The 14969-nt window shown below is 35.0% G+C and overlaps 2 protein-coding genes, 1 long non-coding RNA gene and 1 pseudogene across 3 annotated transcripts; all 4 read left to right on the top strand.

The window, feature by feature from the left end:
* Positions 1-1088: 1088 nt before the first annotated feature.
* On the top strand, positions 1089-4611 carry LOC143564535 (heterogeneous nuclear ribonucleoprotein 1-like). The gene is made up of 3 exons (XM_077051785.1): positions 1089-1127; positions 1944-2186; positions 3600-4611. The coding sequence occupies exons 2-3, from the start codon at positions 1962-1964 to the stop codon at positions 4437-4439; spliced, it is 1065 nt and encodes a 354-aa protein (XP_076907900.1). The 5' UTR covers positions 1089-1127; positions 1944-1961; the 3' UTR covers positions 4440-4611.
* Positions 4612-7372: 2761 nt separating this feature from the next.
* Positions 7373-10185, top strand: LOC143564534 (peroxidase 64-like). Its single transcript, XM_077051784.1, has 5 exons — positions 7373-7630; positions 8140-8328; positions 8847-8853; positions 9009-9164; positions 9677-10185. The coding sequence occupies exons 1-5, from the start codon at positions 7415-7417 to the stop codon at positions 10069-10071; spliced, it is 963 nt and encodes a 320-aa protein (XP_076907899.1). The 5' UTR covers positions 7373-7414; the 3' UTR covers positions 10072-10185.
* A 290-nt stretch (positions 10186-10475) lies between these two features.
* LOC143564533 (uncharacterized) lies at positions 10476-11150 on the top strand. Its single transcript, XR_013140891.1, has 2 exons — positions 10476-10621; positions 10819-11150. It is a non-coding gene; the product is annotated as an uncharacterized LOC143564533 (long non-coding RNA).
* A 1556-nt stretch (positions 11151-12706) lies between these two features.
* On the top strand, positions 12707-13402 carry LOC143564557 (probably inactive leucine-rich repeat receptor-like protein kinase At5g48380 pseudogene; annotated as a pseudogene).
* Positions 13403-14969: the final 1567 nt, after the last annotated feature.

The following is a 14969-nucleotide window of genomic DNA, read 5'->3' as shown; positions in this document are numbered from 1 at the left end:
TCATGCATTTGGTAAAAATGCAAGGAAAACAGTAGCTGGTGATTGAATTATAATGTAAGCATCATGTATAATTTATAGTCTTTGTGATAACTAGTGATTTAAAAGGGTAAACTCGGTGCACAATGCTCCAATATATACGAGATTTGGCATGTCGAGCTGACTTTAACAGTTAAACATGATCTACTATGCGCTCTTACTTAACATTTTGCAAGGCCTATTTTCACAACTTAATCCCAAATATGTTGTCTTTTATTCCATCACAAAAGGCTTTCTTCATAACCGTCTATCCACCATGATGTCCATTGTACACTATATAACATGATGTTGCAGTCTGTTATAAAATACATAAAATATCTTATATTTGGTAACAGTTTGACATGTTCTCAACCATCTCTCTACTATACACTTAATAGTCTGAGGGTGTTCTGGGAATATACGATATGAACACCATTGACGACTTGTATTATATGTATGTGCGTGATGTTATTTTTGGAACCATTGTATGTAAAAAACTACAAGAACCAATTTATAAGACTACATAACCGACCACCTCACCATCTCATTACATTATCAATGCATCACACACACACACAACTTAATTATAAAGAATAAATTTTTATGAGAATAAAAAGAACAAACCTAAATCGTATGCTTCAAATTCTAAAAACTACACACATACAAGTGTATATGTTATGCACATAAAAAATCATAAAACGAATTGGCTTATATGTTTATTTTCAATAGATATATAAGTAAGCATTGCATCTTAATTCCTTTTTTACATTTTATCATTTTTTTAAATAGAAAATTAATGATTTATTTATTTTATTTTCACGAAAAGAACACATTTTTCATAAAACTCCCTGCTACATGGATTTTTTTTAAAGCTCGCCTTTTATTAAAAAAACAAAAATAAAAGAGCACCTCGAACAAAAAGCAAGAAGCCTAACAAGTATAAAAAAAAGTCAAATATGAATTCCAACCCAATAACAAACATAAAATTTATATATATTATTACTTGTAAATAGTAATAAAGCTGACCTAATCAATCCAAATAACACTCTTTATGGAAACTTGACAAATGACAAGAACTTCAGTCAAAGTCAAACTCCACTCCCACACCCCAGGTTGCTACTTTTTGCTTCACACCTCTCGCTTGGATTCTCACACAGTATCTATTATTAATAATAATAATAATAATAATAATATTGCTTTCAATTATCTCAACCCATCTTTATACCCTCACCCAAACCCAAAACCCTCATTCAATCCTAAACCCTAGAATTCAATTTCACCCCTCTTTTCTTCAAACCCTACAAAATTCAACAACAAAAGCTGTCTAATTTGCTTTCTTTCTGTTTCAAAATGCAAATGCTTGGTTCAATTTACAAACCCCCTTTTCATGCTCTGAAACCCTAGACATCATACCCAGGGTTAATTTGGTCAATGTTCTTGTTTATTTTTTAAATTTGTTTCTGGGTGTTGTTTAAATTTCTGTTATTTGTTCAAAAATCAAGAAAAGATGCATGCTTTATGTGTTTTGTGAACCCAATTGGTAGTTTCTTGTGAAACCCCTAAAAATCAAGGAAGGGGTTAATTTGGTTCAATTTTTTGTTTTTTTTAATTTCTTTCTGGGTTTTGTTTAAATTTGTGTTATTTGGTCAAAAATCAAGAAAAGATGCATGCTTTCTGTTTTTTATAAACTCAGTTGGTAGTTTCTTTTGAAACCCCTAAAAATCAAGAAAGGGGTTGATTTGGTTAAATTTCTTGTCTTTACAAAGATTTGTTTGTGGGTGTTGTTTAAATTTGTGTTATTTGGTCAGATATCAAGAAAAAAATGCATGCTTTTTGTTTTTTATAAACCCAACTGATAGTTTGTTTTGAAACCCCTAAAACTCAAGAAAGGGGGTTTCTTTTTGTTGTTTATAATTCATCTTTTACAGGTTTATTTAAGGCTAAAAATGGAAGATTGTGATCAAAGTAAGGTGTTTGTTGGTGGGATTTCATGGGAGACCACAGAAGATGTGTTAAGAGAACATTTCAGAAGCTATGGGACCGTTGTGGGTTCAGTTATTGCTAAAGATCGAATGACGGGTAGTCCGCGTGGGTTCGCTTTCGTTTCTTTTTCGGATGCATCAGCTCTTGACAGAGTTCTTGTTGACACTCACAACATTCTTGGCAGAACGGTCCGTTTATCTTCTGATTAATCACTAATTGTTTTAATGCTTTGTATATTGGTTGACTTGTGTTGAGTAATGATTTTGTTTCTTGTTAAAGCATAGTACTTGTTTTTTGGGTGTCCTATTGAGTGTTGTGTTACTTCCTTTTGAAGTAAAATCTGGGTGGTTTTTCGACTTTTGGTTTGAAAATGATTATTACTATATAAAGGAACCAATATAGATTGATGATTTTACTTCTATTTTACTGTTCAGTGTCATGTTAGATTGTTAGTTGTTTCTTGTAGTTAAATTTAGGCAGTTATTGAACTTCTGGTTCGACAATGACTATTTACTTGGTAAATCGGTTTTGTTTAGAGCTGCTTATTTATGATTTTTTTTTCTAAAACCAGTATAACACTTAAAAGTATAATAAATGTAACTTTATAAAACTATATTGGTTTCTTAATGTAGTAATAATCATTTTCGGCTTTGTTTAGAGCCGCTTTTTATTATATGTTTTTTTTCCAAAAAATGAATTTTGACGCTAAATAATAAGAACTATAATCACTTCAGCCAACGATAAATTATTTATGATGTACATCTAAACGCCTTTTCAAGAATTTTATCTCGGGTCAAGCAAGATTTTGGTGAAAGAAGCAAGGAAAACCTTTTTGGAGTTATAAAACAAGAATTTTGCATTTAAAGGTACTTTCTAGGTTGGATTTGACTTCCTTTTGGAGTCAAAACTCAAAAGAAAATTTAGATTGCTAAACCGAGGGTTTTGAACATATTATTGTAATCTATGGTCCTTTGTTGAGCTATTAACAAAAAATTTAAGTCAAGTTTACTTTTGAAAGTACTAAAGCAGATTGAGTTTGACTTAATGGCTTTCTTGACTTTACCTTCTTGTAATACAGTCCATGTCTTATGAACCTGCCAAAAGAACAAATCAACAAGTGTTTGGTTTTTTTTTTGTGTGTGTGGGGGGGGGGGGGGGGAGGGGGTGGCAAAAACACTCATTTTACAAAGTTTGGTGTTTTTCTTGCATTTTTTTCAAAAGTCAAAATGTTAACCAGATGTTTTACTTTATTAGTGTGCCAAATTTGAGCACAAAAATTATGCATTGTTTCAATTGCTATGTGTTATAATAAACTGATTTAGAAGCTTTTATGCTTAAAAAAATATTATGTCTCTATTGACCTGTTTTCTTTTCAACTAATATATTTGACTTCTTTTGTTTGACCAGTTAGAGATCAAATATAACTCAAATCGGCTCATTTATAAGTTAACAGTGTCACCTCTTCGTGATAACTTATAAATTTGTGGAAATTATACATTTATTGTAGGTTAACAAAACTTGTTGACTGAAATAGTCAAGCCCCTTCATGAATTACGATATGAAATAATCAACGCTTCAACGTTTGACTGAATTTTTTACAGGTGGAAGTGAAAAAGGCGGTACCAAGAAGTGAACAGAACCAGAATCAGCAAGAACCGAACCGAGGGCAAAATAGGAATTGCAGAAATAATGGTACTAAAACCCACGATAACTTAAAGACTAAAAAGATTTTTGTAGGCGGGTTATCGGCTAACTTAACAGAAGACGACTTTAAATTCTACTTCGAAAAATTCGGTAAAATAACCGATGTGGTTGTCATGCACGATAACGTGACCCATCGCCCCCGCGGGTTCGGGTTCATAACTTTCGATACCGAGGATTCGGTTGAAGAAGTCATGCAAAAAAACTTCCATGAGTTGTGTGGTAAACTCGTGGAGGTTAAACGGGCGGTACCTAAAGAGATTACTGGCGGCATATCTGGCGGCACTACTAGCGGCAACAGGGATTCTAGCTTTGGTGGCGGTGGTGGTCAACCGGCAGCACAGTATAGACCGAGTTATGAGGTTCTTCCGGGATACAGGCTGTTTCCAGGCTATAGCGGTGGTTATCCGTACGGTGGCGGGATGTTTGGCGGCGGTGGTGGTTATCCGGTTGGCGGTTATGGGTTGGCGGCTAGGGTTCCGTGGGGTGGTCCCGCGATGGTCGGCATGAGGGGTGGCCCTGGCCCGCTGCCGATGGCGTTTTATCCGGGTTACGTGAACGGTGGGCCCGGGTTGATGGGAATGGCGGTCAATGGCGGTAATGGGATTATGGGACCCGTTCCGGGTGTGATACTGATTCAACTCAGTGGGAATGTAGATAACAATTATTTTGGGTCAACGGGTGGTAACGTTGACTTTGGTTATGTTGACCAAAGTGGTGTTGAAGGTAACATGAACTGACTTAGTTTGGAAGATGGAAGACTACTGATACTGATCTGGGGTTGGGGGTATTTTGGTAATTTTTTACCATGGTATCCTTTTGTTTAGGGGCCTCTTAACTTTGTTATAAAGATGTTGGTTTCTTTGTATCATTTCTAGTTTTTATTAATAATTTGTGGATTATGGATTTGGGTTTTATGTAACATAGTTGTTTATATTTGTGTTTCTTTGGCTTTGAGTACAACAAAAATGCATCAAGTACAACGGTTTACTCGATGATTTAGGTCGCTGGGACGGACCATCATATTAATGCTTCGCTTCTTAAATTATCAATGCGTCTTGGGGTTAATGCTAGTGGGCGAGATGATAGCTTCATAGTTAAGCGTGTTCAAGTAGGAGTGGTAGCAGAATGAGTGACCGAAAACAAATCTGTGAGCTCTTCGTAGGCAAAACGGACAATATTGGTGATACGAAATACCGGATGTTACAATATTAATCAGCGTTATTGTTTGAAAATATACCGTGTCACTCGGTTGTTTGAAAGTATACTGGTCACTTGATTGTTGGATACAAGATAACACTACAATTAACAGTCGTCTTCTAACACATCATCAGTAACTTTTTTTATTTTCCAGTATATTTTGTTAGAAAAGAAGTATTTGCTAGGTTACATGATTACAATTGATGTCATAAATGTATTTTACCATCTTATTATTACTTAATAAATTGTCTTCTTAATTGTCAAACTTTACAAGTTCGAATCACTATTGTAATGTGAGCAAGACCAGGATGGATGACTTTGTCGAAAATCTCTAATCGAGTAAAGCAGAAAATAGCTAATCTAACTATATATTTAGGGTTGCAAACGAGCCGAGCTGCTCGCGAGCTACTCGAGATCGGCTCGTTAAAAAGCTCAATCAAGCCGAGCTTAATCGAGCTCGAGCCCGAGCCCGAGCTCAAGCCTAAAAGTAAGCTCGTTTAATAAACGAGCCCAGGCCTGAGTTTCACTTATCGAGCTCGAGCCGGCTCGTGAGCCTAAACGAGCCTGTCATTTATATAATTTTTTAAAATATATATTTAATAATTATTAATTAATATATATAATGTCATGAAAAAATAACTAAAAATAACTAAATAATATATATATAATTTATACATAAAATTCTAATATAAAAATATATAAAAAATAATTATAATTATATAAAAAATAATTGATATATAGTAAACGAGCCGAGCTGAGCTCGAGTTTGAAAATCTACTCTCGAGTCAAGCTTGAGCTTTGAAAATAGAGCTCAAAACGAGCCGAGCTCGAGCTCTGTACAAGTTAAACAAGCCGAGTTCAAGCCTAGTTGAGCTCGGGCTCGGCTTGTTTGCACCCCTGTATATATTAAAGCAACATGATTTTTCCAGATGACATCGTTCTAGTGCTTTCACATAGGATACCACATAGATGCCATATGAGCAGTTTCCTATTTTATAAGATAACACTTTATAAAATTTTGAAAAATAAATTATTGTGTGATACAAGTCTCAAACCCAAGATCTCATGTTTCAAACTAAAGAATTAGCTATTATGTTGGTTTTCTTGACTTATAAATGATATGTTGTTAATTCACTTATAATTAATACTAGAAAATCATTAAACAATTAAGTTAAAATCCAGTATTGTATTCAAAGAGACTTTTAGAGATTTATGAATTGTAAAATTTAGTTTATCATTATTAATATCATATGAATATATAACGTATGTTATCATGTATATTACTAAATTTAACTTTTTTGTTGTTTTTAACCACTCGTGTATCACACGGGCTCTATCCTAGTTGATGGAATAAAAGATTGGATGTTATAACTACAACGCTGCATCCATGTAAAGTTTTATACACATGTCCATAACAGTGCGTCAAACTCATTAAAACGCTTCTAACAAGTTTTATGGATAAATGTTATAAGGATAGAAAATAGTGTTTCCATATGCTAAAAAGTGAAAAAAAATTTATGAACATGTATTTTAGATAAATTATATACGAATAGGAAATTCGGAATATAGTTTCCGTTGTGCATGCTCCTACCATAACAATTTAATTATATCAAAATGAAACCTATGGTGAAGATAATAATAATAATAATAATAATAATAATAATAATAATAATAATAATAAAATTCATTAACATGAGGTTCAACTTTTGGTTAATGAAGGACCAATCAATCAAATTGACTTCAAATATTACCTTTTGTTTTTCAACATTCCATAAACAGAAGTACCCCATTTTGGAATTTATATTATATATGTTTCCATCTTGGGATATTTTTTTATATGTATATAAAGTGTGTTGTGTTTGTTGAAATCATTAAACCAATACTCACAAGCTTTAGTTGGTCAACTTTAAACTTCCACCAAAAACACACTATTATTTTGCTTCACATTAATTCCCTACTTACTCCATTATATTAAACTAATTTTAATACAGTTAACATCCAATAATTTATATTATTGAAAGAAACATGTAGGCTAAGATAAAATCAAGATCTGCTATTTTTTTTGTGTTTCAAATATATATAATATAGCATTATATATTATGTTCTCAATGACTTGGAAGATGTAAATGATATATTTTAATTAGTTCAAAGAGAATCTAACAATTCATGAAAATAAAATGAATTAGTAAAATTTTTATTTTTATTATAGCTATAAAAGTTTAAAAAAAAGTTTATTAGAAATATTTGTTTACAATTTTCCTTAGATTAATGTATTTAATATTTATACTTTCTTCTCATTTTGTTTATAAAAATTGTCAACCTCTCACTAATGACTCTATAATGAACCTAATGAGTTTCAGTTCACCAAATTTGCAAACACCATATGCCAAACTGTTAAACTTTTAAAAATAATTAAATACATAAAAACACACTTTTCATCCCTACAAGTACTTTGGCTTTCTCTATATTTCCATCACAACAAAAAACTTATATACATATATTTGTTGTATAAAAAATGGCATCTTGCAATACTTCTTCATTGCTTCTAGGCTTTCTTGTTCTAGCATTAATCCATTTTAACGGGATTAATGCACTTAGTTGTAACTACTATGATCAAACATGTCCCATGGTCGAATCAGCGGTCACAAGTGTAGTGAAGAAAGCTATGTTGAACGATCGAACGGTTCCTGCTGCGCTTCTTAGGATGCACTTCCATGATTGCTTCATTAGGGTAATTAATGAAATGCTTTACTACAAAGTTTTTGCATGTTTAAAGATTAGTTTGTGTACACCGATCAAGCGTTTTTTTTCTCGAGCTACGTTTTTAATCCGAAACAAGGAATTCTAAGTTTGGAAATGAGAAAAGATGAATTTTGAGACATGGAAATCATTTTTATTGTGAGTTATTATTTTTTTATTTTTTATAATATAAAGTTTAGGTTTTCTAAAAATGTCAGAAAAAAAAACAATTTTATTTAATTTGTTTTTGTCTACAATTTTATGTAAAATTGATTGAAAACCGAGTTGTACGTAACAAAAAAAAAATTCTTTTTATATTACGAGATTAGAAAGATACTTTATTTTGAATATGCCGTTTGATTTTCAATATAAAACAACCTATTGTCGTTCCAAAAAAAAAATAACTATTTATATTTTTTCTCATTTGACATATTTAATTTCTTTATCAGTGTACATATATATTCTTGATCATGATCGTAGTTTTATATTATGTGTTTGAAGGGATGTGATGGTTCAGTGTTATTAAACTCAACTAAAAAGCACCAAGCTGAGAAAGATGGACCTCCTAACATATCACTCCATGCATTTTATGTCATCGACAACGCGAAAAAAGCGTTAGAAGATATGTGTCCTGGTACCGTTTCATGTGCAGACATTGTAGCTTTAGCAGCAAGAGATGCAGTCCATTTGGTAATAAATTACTTCATGCATGTTTGTGTTTCAAACATAACATTAAACACTTAAATCTTTTTGAATGCCTTGGAGGCATGGATTGGTCGGGTTTGTGGGTTGACAGGTCCAACCGACACGAACCCGTACACGAAAAGCGTGTAAGATACGTGAACCCAAATATGGCCTGCTTGACCAGGAAGTTTTTTCTTTTTATTATTTTTTTTTTATTTTCAGATATTAATACTTAAAATTTACATTTTTATAATAAAATCATAAATTTATTTAAAACAATTACATTTTTATTAGAAAATTTTATGTCAATTTCCCTTTATTTTTTACAAAAAATTACATCAAATAACCAACCAATTTATCTTATGTAATTTAAAAAAAATTAAAAGAATAATGGGTAACCCGTTTGGTTGACCCGAACTGACCCGTATACCAAACTCAAACACGCGAATTTCATGTGAAGTTCATGTTGTGTCATAAATTTACATTGCTAGTTATGCTAAACCCTAAACATTAAACCTTTACAGTCTGGAGGTCCATTGGCGGATCTAATGAAGAAAAGGGTGGTTCCTCGGAACCACCCGAGTTTCGAAATAATAGTGTACGGATATATAGAAGATACTAGAGGAACCACCTAATAAATTAAAAGGGAACCACCTAAAAAAATTCCTTGATCCGCCACTGTGGAGGTCCCACTTGGGTTGTACCGAAAGGGCGAAAAGATGGTAGGGTTTCGATAGCATCCGATACTAGACAGTTGCCAGCTCCTATCTTCAACATATCTCAACTCCAACAAAGTTTTGCACAAAGAGGTCTTTCTATACAGGATTTAGTTGCACTTTCAGGTAATATTCATGCGTGCTCGTGTTTGGTTTCTTGAGCAACCATAATTAGAATCACTACCAGAAAACTGACTTTCATACGCTAGCGTAACAAACGAATGAGCGGTCAAATCCTAAAAGTAAAAAAAAAAATATTTTTTTTTTTTATTTTTGTCGGTAAACTCTTTGTGCTAAACGATGAAACAAGCAATAAAAGATCGTACATTGTTGGTAATATGTTGATGATGTGGTCATGTGGTAGTTGGCAATCCGTCTATGAGTTCATTGTCAGTGAACTTAAGTCACTAACTGGTCGGTGATGTCCACCGTTATTCTGACGACGGGCCTGTTAGTGATGTCTTTAAACATAGATCTTCACTAGCGGGACCTATCTTCATCCTGACGGTCACACCTGTCACTAAAAGTCCTCTGATTTGTAATGAGACCTATCAGCATCCTCCTGATGATCGCATCCGTCGCTAAAAGTCATCTGATTTGTAGTGAATAAAATTATGTTTTTGTATGAACTTATGTAGGAGGGCATACACTCGGGTTTTCCCATTGCAATTCATTCCAAAACAGGATCCACAACTTTGCAACGACACAAGACATTGATCCATCGATGCACCAAGCGTTCGCTTCTAGCCTACGTAGTGTGTGCCCGATACATAACAAGGTGAAAAACGCCGGTGCAAACTTGGATTCAACCCCTACCACCTTTGACAATAGATACTACAAGTTACTTCTTGAAGGAAAGAGTATCTTCTCTTCTGATCAAGCTTTACTTACTCACCCAACGACGAAAACATTAGTCACTAAGTTTGCAAATTCGCAACAAGAGTTTGAGAAAGCATTTGTGGAGTCCATGATCAAAATGAGCAGCATAACCGGTGGCCAAGAGGTTCGGCTTAATTGTAGATTTGTAAATTAATTTCTTGATCATATTTTTCATGTTTGTTTTCGGTACGTGGTTCGGTTTGATTTCTAAAGTGTCTGATTTCATTCTTGTAAGGATCTGGCAACAAAAATGAGTGTAAATGTGTGTTTATTTTGTGTTATGTTGGATAGTGTTTTATTATGCCTTGATCATATCAAAAATTCAAAATCCCTTCATAAGCATATTAATTATTGTAAACATAATATATTGTTCCCATTATTATAGAAAACCAAATGATTTCGCAACTTTACGACATAATAATCCTCATACACACGAAAAAAAGATGATATCCGAAACATTGAGCTAAAGGCTTGGCTTCTTGTCACCGATGTTGATAACAAAACGATACTTGACATCATTGTTCGCCAATGGTTGTAAGGCTTCGTTATATAAATTTTCACATTTTATGCAGATGGTGAAGAAAAACCGCGATCCAAGATGGGATGAAGAGTTTTCATATACTTTAGAAGAGCCACCAACAAACGACAGGATGCATTTTGAAGTCGTTAGCACGTCTTCACGATTGGGTCTACTTCATCCCAAGGTACAAAGAATTATTCGTTATTTGACCCGTTTAACACACACATATATATACACAAATGATTGAAAAATGTGCGGTCAATGTTACTACGGGTCTAAAATTTTTAATGTCATCCATTTTTTAGCTTAATTTTTGTTTGATCTGTTTGTTAAGTGTTCGATAATATACTTTTTTTTGTAACGTAACAATTTTTATGGTAGGAAACACTGGGTTACGTGGACATACAACTTGCGGATGTTGTGAGCAACAAGAGAATTAATGAAAAGTACAACCTAATCGACTCGAGGAATGGTAAGCTTCAAGTGGAGTTGCAATGGCGAACATCATCGTAGATGGCAGGTAAAAGAAGGAATATGAACGAACACGCAATGCTTAAGATTTTACTATCTTAAAGATAGAATTAAACACGTTTCAATTTGAATATTTGATGTCACACGACATTTTGTCTTTTGAATTCATGTTTTTTGCGTGTAAAGTATGTTGAATAAATAATAGCTTTTGCTGTCACGGTATATGATGTCTTTTGGTTAGACACATGCAATGCTACCATTGGACCATTTGTTAGCCCATGAAGGCGAGAGAGAGATGGAAGATGGTGACTATGTGGCAAGGAGAGAATGAGATGCATTTGTGACCACATAGTCATCCGTATAATCTAGGTGGCGTACGTGTGATGTGGCTCGTTGACCTGGGGGTGACCACATCGTCATTTGTATAATCTAGGTGGCATATGAGTGATATGGCTTGCTGACCACATAGCCATCCGTACAATTAACGACATTAAGCCATATGGTAAAACAATTAACAACATTAAGGCATATGGAAAAATATTTTAATTAGTTAAATAAGCATGACTTGTTTTCTTATGACGCCATCAATCGGCTATTAATCACAACTAGGGATAAGCAAAATAGGTACCGGTACTGAATCGGTATCAAGTTTTGGGTTTTTGGTACTGGTACGGTACCTGTATTTCCCGAGTTTTGCCTTCACTACTAGTACCAAATCAAGCATTTCGATACCGGTACGGTACCAAGAATTTGAATAAATCGGTATAGATACCCGCTCATCCCTAATCACGATACATGTGTAATTGAAATTATCGACTCATTAACTAAAGAATGATGTATCAATTCATGTCAATTTATAATCTTCAATTGAGTTTGGGTTTGTCCTATCTCCGGGTTGAATGCTTTTGGGTTTAGCTAGTCGGGTCTCGGCCACCTTGGGTTGGGTTCGGTCTTCAAGTTTAGGTAAAAAAAATCTCATCCCAAACCTAATGTAGTTAAAAAAAATACATCCCTAGCCTAGTTTATGTATTTATGCATCATAAATCACTGAGTTTTTATTAAAAAAGTACTAATAAATACGCTTTATCTTGATAGTAATAGTTATAAAACATGTCGGGCTGTTCACAAGTCGAGCTAGGGTGGGTTTGAGTTCGAGCTCGAAATTAGACGAGGCAATTCAGCTAGGCTCGAGCTTGATTTTGAAGTTAAACGAGCCTAAGATTGAGCCAACGAGCTAAGCTTGGGACGAGTTTCGGTCGATTACAAAAATGAGCTAGCTCAGCTTAGTTTGTTTTAAATCAAGTTTTTTTAGCTAGTTTTATTCATATTTTTATTGAACTGGGCCAAGAACCAGAGCTTCAAGCCACGAGCTTTTGAACAACCCTAAACAGTGATTTAAACCGGTTTGTGACTTACTGAAACCGTAGGTTGAGAACTGGGTTGCAGTTTTCTTCACCGAAACCGGTTAACCAAGCCAAAACCTGCCAAAACCTGCCAAAACTGGCAAAAACCGGCCAAAACCTGAACCAAAACCTGTTTCAACCCGAACCGATACCGCTCATAAACCATTTTTGACTTTAGTTGACCAAACCAAACCGCTTTTGGGTTTTAAACCAGTTTGTGCACCTGTTGATGTATTTAGCGTGCTTTGGAAGTAAGAACTAGTCAAAACTACGGGTCATTGTCTTTAATTTTCTAACATTTTATGCACGTTATTGTCTTTAAATTTCTAACACATATTTCATTCATTTATACATAATATACATAAAGTCATATATCATGCATTACTAGATTTACAATGGAAATAAATAGTATTCCTAGTTTGTGCTTGTTGGTTTTAGTTATACTAGCTTGCTTTAACATAAGCAATGCCATTGAGTCAGACATATATTGTCTAAGATCCATTAAGGAATCATTGGAAGATCCTAGACATGTTTTATCTACATGGGATTTTCGCAATCGTACTGATCAAGGCCTCATATGTCGTTTTGTTGGTGTCCGATGCTCAAATAACGAAGAAAACTTGGTTCTCACGCTATCTCTAAGAGACACGGGACTCAGAGGACAATTTCCAGTAGGTATAAGAAATTGTACCTCCTTGCAGGAATTAGATCTTTCTGGAAACAACCTCTCGGGATTTATTCCTTCTGATCTGGCATATGATTTACCATACCTTGCTTCTCTTGTTCTATCGAACAACAATCTATCCGGTCGAATTCCACCTAGCATTGCTTACTTTGCCTTCATTAATGTTTTGAGGCTTGATAACAACAAGCTAATTGGTCGAATCCCTTTAGAAGTATCTCAACTTGATCACATCATAGAATTTAGTGTGGCTAACAATAGACTGTCGGGACCTATACCGACGTTTCCAAATGGCAAGTTCTCTATAGAAAGCTATGCGAACAACCTAGGACTTTGTGGACGTCCCTTGGGTGATTGCATGAACGAAGACGATGAAGAAGTTATGTTCTCGAGTTTGCTGTTGTATTAGGTTTAGCTAGCTAGCTACATTATCAGTTACTCTAGTATTTTTTTTCTAGACAGAATTACAAATTTTGTCCTTTAAAATAAGACGAATTACGGTTCGTGTCCTTTTCTAAGTTTCCTTGCAGGCGGTGTACTTTAAACTTTTTTTTTCTACACGTTATGTCCTTTACGCTAACTGGGTTAGAAAAACTCAGTTAAATGCCCTCACGTGAGGCGCATGTGAGGGCATTTTTGTCTTTTCGTCTACCTGGAACTTCTTCTTCCTCTTTCCCTATGTTTCTTTAATCTCCCTTTCCATCCACCACCACCAGCCATGAACACCACCACCACCACCACCAAAAAACCACAACCATCCGATCTCAAACCATTCTTTCTTCTCAATCACCACCACCCACCATATTTGTTACTGATTATCTCAACCCCAATTTCAAAATCCCAGCTCACCTTGAAATGGATTATCTCAACCCCATTCAGTTATCGCAAATCATACCTATTCATCTATTGAAAATCCAAGCCAGAATACCATATCCCACAACATCAAGATTGGAACCGAGTTTAACCCCACCGAAAAGTTGTACTCCGGTAACATCACCTGCCTTATACCAACAACACATCAAAGGTCATGGGGCATCTGCCACTACAGCCGCTGCTGCCATCTTCCACCACGAACCACTGCCGGAAAACCGAATCCGGCCACCACAGATCCGCGCCGATAACCGAATCCGGCCACCACAGATCCGCGCCGATAAATCGATTTGACCCTCACCATCTTCCTTTCTCTTTTGCATTCCTCCATCTTCGATTTGACCGAAAGACAGTGAATGGGTTTCGATAGGGTTCCGATTTGGCCAAAATAAGAAGAATGGACTTCGATTAGGCTTTTTATTTGGCCGGAATACCGTGAATGGACTTCGATTAGGGTTTCGATTGGTCGTGACTGCCTTCCTCTGATTAGGGATTCGGTTAGGGATTCGGGTGATGCTGTGGTGGCCGGATTCGGTTATCGGCGCGGATCATTTTTAGGGTTTTCGATTGAATTGAAATGAATTTGGATTGGGATGATGATGGTTTGATTTTGTGGGTGAGATTGAAGGTGATGGTGGCGGCGGTAGGTGGTGGGTAGTGGTGGCAATCGGCAACAGGTGGTGGTGGGGTTTTGGATGTTGAAAGAAGAAGGTGGGTGGTGATGGTGGATGCACATGAGAGGAGAGATAGGGGGGAAGAAGAAAAGAGGAAGAAGAAGTTGCAGGTTGACGAAAAGACAAAAATGCCCTCACATGCGTCTCACGTGAGGGCATTTAACTGACTTTTTCTAACCCAGTTAGCGTAAAGGACAAAACTTGTAGGAAAAAAAGTTTAAAGTACACCGCCTGCAAGGAAACTTAGAAAAGGACACGAACCGTAATTCGTCTTATTTTAAAGGACAAAATTTGTAATTCTGTCTTTTTTCTAATATAAATACGTTATGTTTTTTTCTTTAGAATTTGTGACTGTTTTTTTCCGACTTTATTTAAATTGTACGATTATGAAACTTGCTATTGTTTAATAAACTTTTTTTTTCTTCAAAACTA

Source organism: Bidens hawaiensis, unplaced genomic scaffold (genome assembly GCF_021521415.1).
Source record: "Bidens hawaiensis isolate Kalapana, Puna unplaced genomic scaffold, B.hawaiensis_p1.1 tig00022014_1, whole genome shotgun sequence".
In the NCBI taxonomy this organism is placed as follows: domain Eukaryota; kingdom Viridiplantae; phylum Streptophyta; class Magnoliopsida; order Asterales; family Asteraceae; genus Bidens; species Bidens hawaiensis.
Note: the sequence above shows the minus strand (reverse complement) of the source record. Positions and strands in the feature narration are given on the sequence as shown.

Excerpts from the sequence above, each read along its gene's own strand:
- LOC143564535 (XM_077051785.1), top strand. The coding sequence starts at position 1,962 with ATGGAAGATTGTGATCAAAGTAAGGTGTTTGTTGGTGGGATTTCATGG. Across the intron at positions 2,187-3,599 it reads ACAACATTCTTGGCAGAACG|GTGGAAGTGAAAAAGGCGGT; the intron begins GTCCGTTTATCT and ends AATTTTTTACAG.
- LOC143564534 (XM_077051784.1), top strand. The coding sequence starts at position 7,415 with ATGGCATCTTGCAATACTTCTTCATTGCTTCTAGGCTTTCTTGTTCTA. Across the intron at positions 7,631-8,139 it reads TCCATGATTGCTTCATTAGG|GGATGTGATGGTTCAGTGTT; the intron begins GTAATTAATGAA and ends ATGTGTTTGAAG. Across the intron at positions 9,165-9,676 it reads GGATTTAGTTGCACTTTCAG|GAGGGCATACACTCGGGTTT; the intron begins GTAATATTCATG and ends GAACTTATGTAG.